This window comes from Pinus tabuliformis, chromosome 4_1, assembly GCF_031772625.1.
Source record: "Pinus tabuliformis cultivar Carrire ecotype Pingquan chromosome 4_1, CPIR1, whole genome shotgun sequence".
NCBI classification, from domain to species: Eukaryota; Viridiplantae; Streptophyta; class Pinopsida; order Pinales; family Pinaceae; genus Pinus; species Pinus tabuliformis.
The window spans coordinates 465,393,331-465,396,458 of NC_142303.1; the positions used below are offsets into that span (position 1 = coordinate 465,393,331).

The 3,128-nt window shown below is 35.6% G+C and overlaps 1 protein-coding gene across 1 annotated transcript; it reads right to left on the minus strand.

Annotated features, from left to right (window-relative positions):
- Positions 1-1,548: 1,548 nt before the first annotated feature.
- LOC149176448 (ethylene-responsive transcription factor ERF042-like) lies at positions 1,549-2,166 on the minus strand. The gene has a single exon (XM_089421471.1). The coding sequence runs from the start codon at positions 2,164-2,166 to the stop codon at positions 1,549-1,551; it is 618 nt and encodes a 205-aa protein (XP_089277597.1).
- Positions 2,167-3,128: the final 962 nt, after the last annotated feature.

The window sequence follows — 3,128 nt, forward strand, 5'->3', positions numbered from 1 at the left end:
GAAACAAATTTAATGCAAAATGTTCAACATAGTTGTTTGATACAAGATGTGTTTGTAGAAATAAAAGTGAAACTTTTAAAGAGATGGAGAATGCTTTCTACTCCACCAATTGGGGTTGGGTGGGTGTGTGGGGGGGCGGGTGGGGGGGTGTGTTTCCTTGAGTTTCCCCATTAAAAAAATCCAATGAAGAGTCCATCTGGATATCAGGATTGTGAAGGTACGAAGAGGGTGGGCTTGGGTTTGCAAAGGATGCAATGGGCAATGACAAGACTGTGAATGACGTCTTTGTGAGGGATGTGTCTTTATCAATGAAGATGGAAACATTTATTTCAACAATACTCCCTAAGAAATAATGAGTGGTAGGAATTTAAGTTGGGGAGTTATTTGAGAAGCAATCCAAATGGAGAAACATTCATTGATGTAATATCTAAGCTAGTGAAGGGGATTTCTTGCTAGTTGATAGATGTCTCGCGAAACAACAACAGTGAAGAGGCAAGAGATGGAAATATGATTTATGGTTCCTAGATTCATGACGCAGAGGGGGCATATACCTAAGCCTTGAAAGGAACACTTTTGAAGGTTTTCCTAGGTAAGGGCTTTGTTTGTTAGAAGTAGCCACTTTGCTTTAAAGGATATTGAAGCTTCCAAATCTTTTTTCTCCACCAAAATGGATTCTCTCTATAACCTTCAATTGTTAAGCTTAAATAACCATGTTTTAAAAGTCTAACTCATAAAAACATTCAATATACATACCTATTTACATAAATATATTAATTATATATTTTTTATAATAAAAATAATTATATTTTAACATTTGAAAAAAAAAACTTAGTAACCAGCCTAGGTCTATTTTAACTCCAGATATATCAAGTGTCTAGAGGGATCAATTCTCCTTTCACTCTAAAAGAGGTTTGCATCTCAAGAGATTTGATTTCACTCTAAAAGAGGTTTGCATCTTAAGAGATTTGATCCCTCTCGGAGCTTGGTAGATCCGAAATTAAGATGGATCTAGGTTGGTTTAATTCCCCCCTTTAAATAAACTACATTCCACATGAATACCATTGGCCATTAAATTTGTATAGGTTATTTTTATTTAATTTAATTTTGACTAATTAAAAAGTTTACATTACAATATTTTTTTTATGTAATTTGACTTAGTCAAAATGTTAATTAAACATTACATTACAACATCTCTACGATAGTGTAAATACATTTATATTTATGTATTTATGATTATCTTTCTTTACATAGATGAATATGTTAATTAGTCAAAAATATGTATCCAAGTTCTCATTTATAATTGGACAACGTAGCTATTTAAATTTTTATACATAATTGAATTTATTTATTATTTTTTTTCACTGTAGGTTGGTCAATTTATTGGATAATTTAACTATTTGATTCTTTATACTTAATTGAAATTATTTATTATTTTTTTCACTTTAGGTTGGTCAATTTATTGAAGTAACATGTGTGGGTATTAGCTCGACCTTGAACCCATCCACCTAAGTTCGACTTTAAACCAATTCATTTAATAGGGATTATTATTTAATCTACGAGGTTGGGAACTTCCCAAAATGCCGGACTGTTCTCCCCCCAAATCTCTAGGTCCTCATTGCAGCATTCCGCTTCCGGACCAGAAGATGAAAACGCTGCACCGTCTTCAGAAAGCAGCTGGAATTCTTCTGTGGCGAACTTGGCGGCAGCGGCTTGAATTTGTGACGGCGACAGGGAAGAGGCGCAGGGGATTTCCGGCAAGAAAAGGGGAAAATTGAGCTTGGCCTTCGATCCTCTTAGGCAATACGCAGCAAAATCGTAGGCGCGGGCGGCCTTTTCCGGCATGTCGTAGGAGCCGAGCCAAATTCTTCCAGTGGATTTGGGCATTCGAATTTCCGAAACCCATGTCCCCCATTTTCTCATTCGAATTCCCTTGAACTGCCGCGACTTCAGTGAGCGGTTTTCGGGTCTGCTGTGACCGTTCTGATTTGTGGAGGGTCTAGCCATGTCGGGGTATCCGGGATTCGATCTCAGGACGTACTCGTGAAATGTGATGGTCAGCGGAATTGAACTCGCGATTTGACGAACGGAAATAGATGGAAGTGACAATTTTTGGGTGAGAGGTAGTGAAGATATAGAGACACAAAGCGTGTTGAGTGCGTGAGACATTGTCAGGAGTAGCCTTCACAGTTACCGGTAAGGCAATAGAAATTTAATATACGCGCAATTACTTGTAATTCTAAAACGTGGGAATAGATGTCATTGGGCCTGAATATGATTTGATGGGTACTTCCGTGCATTAGACCTTTTACAATTTATGGGCTTAGAAAGTAGAATATCCAACCATAACTGAGTTGGCATACTTTTGGCATATATCATAATACTACTATGAGAGCAAACTGAACTGGATTTTTTTGGGTCACTGCTTCAATGAAATGGAAGTATCATTAATATGATACACCTTCCACGAAAGAAACTATATATCAAATAACATTTTGTACTCTTAAAAGTATAGATTATATTTTGATGTTTAGTAAAAATAAATTACGGTTATAAAATATTTTTATATTTTTAATATAGTTTTAAAAGTATATATTATATTTGAATATTTAATGGAAGTTAGTTTGATATTTTTTTAAAGGATAATTTTTTACAAAGTGGTTTTATTTGCAAAGAAAAATATTTAATAATAAATTTACTTTTATTTGTCTTAAGTTGTTTTTCTGTTGCAACGTTGTCGCAATCTTGGGTGTCCTTTGACCTAAGTGATCCCAATCTTAGTATCATCCAAGCTTTTCCTTTGTGTGCTAACATGTTCAACTTCCCAACCTAAGTTTCTCCTTGTGCATTGATTTTCTCTAGCTTTCCCAAGTGAGCCTAGCATGATTGAAAAACCTTCTATTCCCATCATTCAAAACTCCTAGTCATAGAACCCATCTTGGTTTGCCAAGACTCTTCATTCATACCCTCCATGTTGCAACTCTAAAACAATTCATTTCCTGGGATGCATAAAAAATTCTATCTCAAACCCAATGCTTGAGTCAACCTATTGTGTTTAGTTCATGATGTTCCAAAGCCAACTCATCTTCACTATTCCATCCACCCATTTCTTGATTGCCTACTTCACCAAG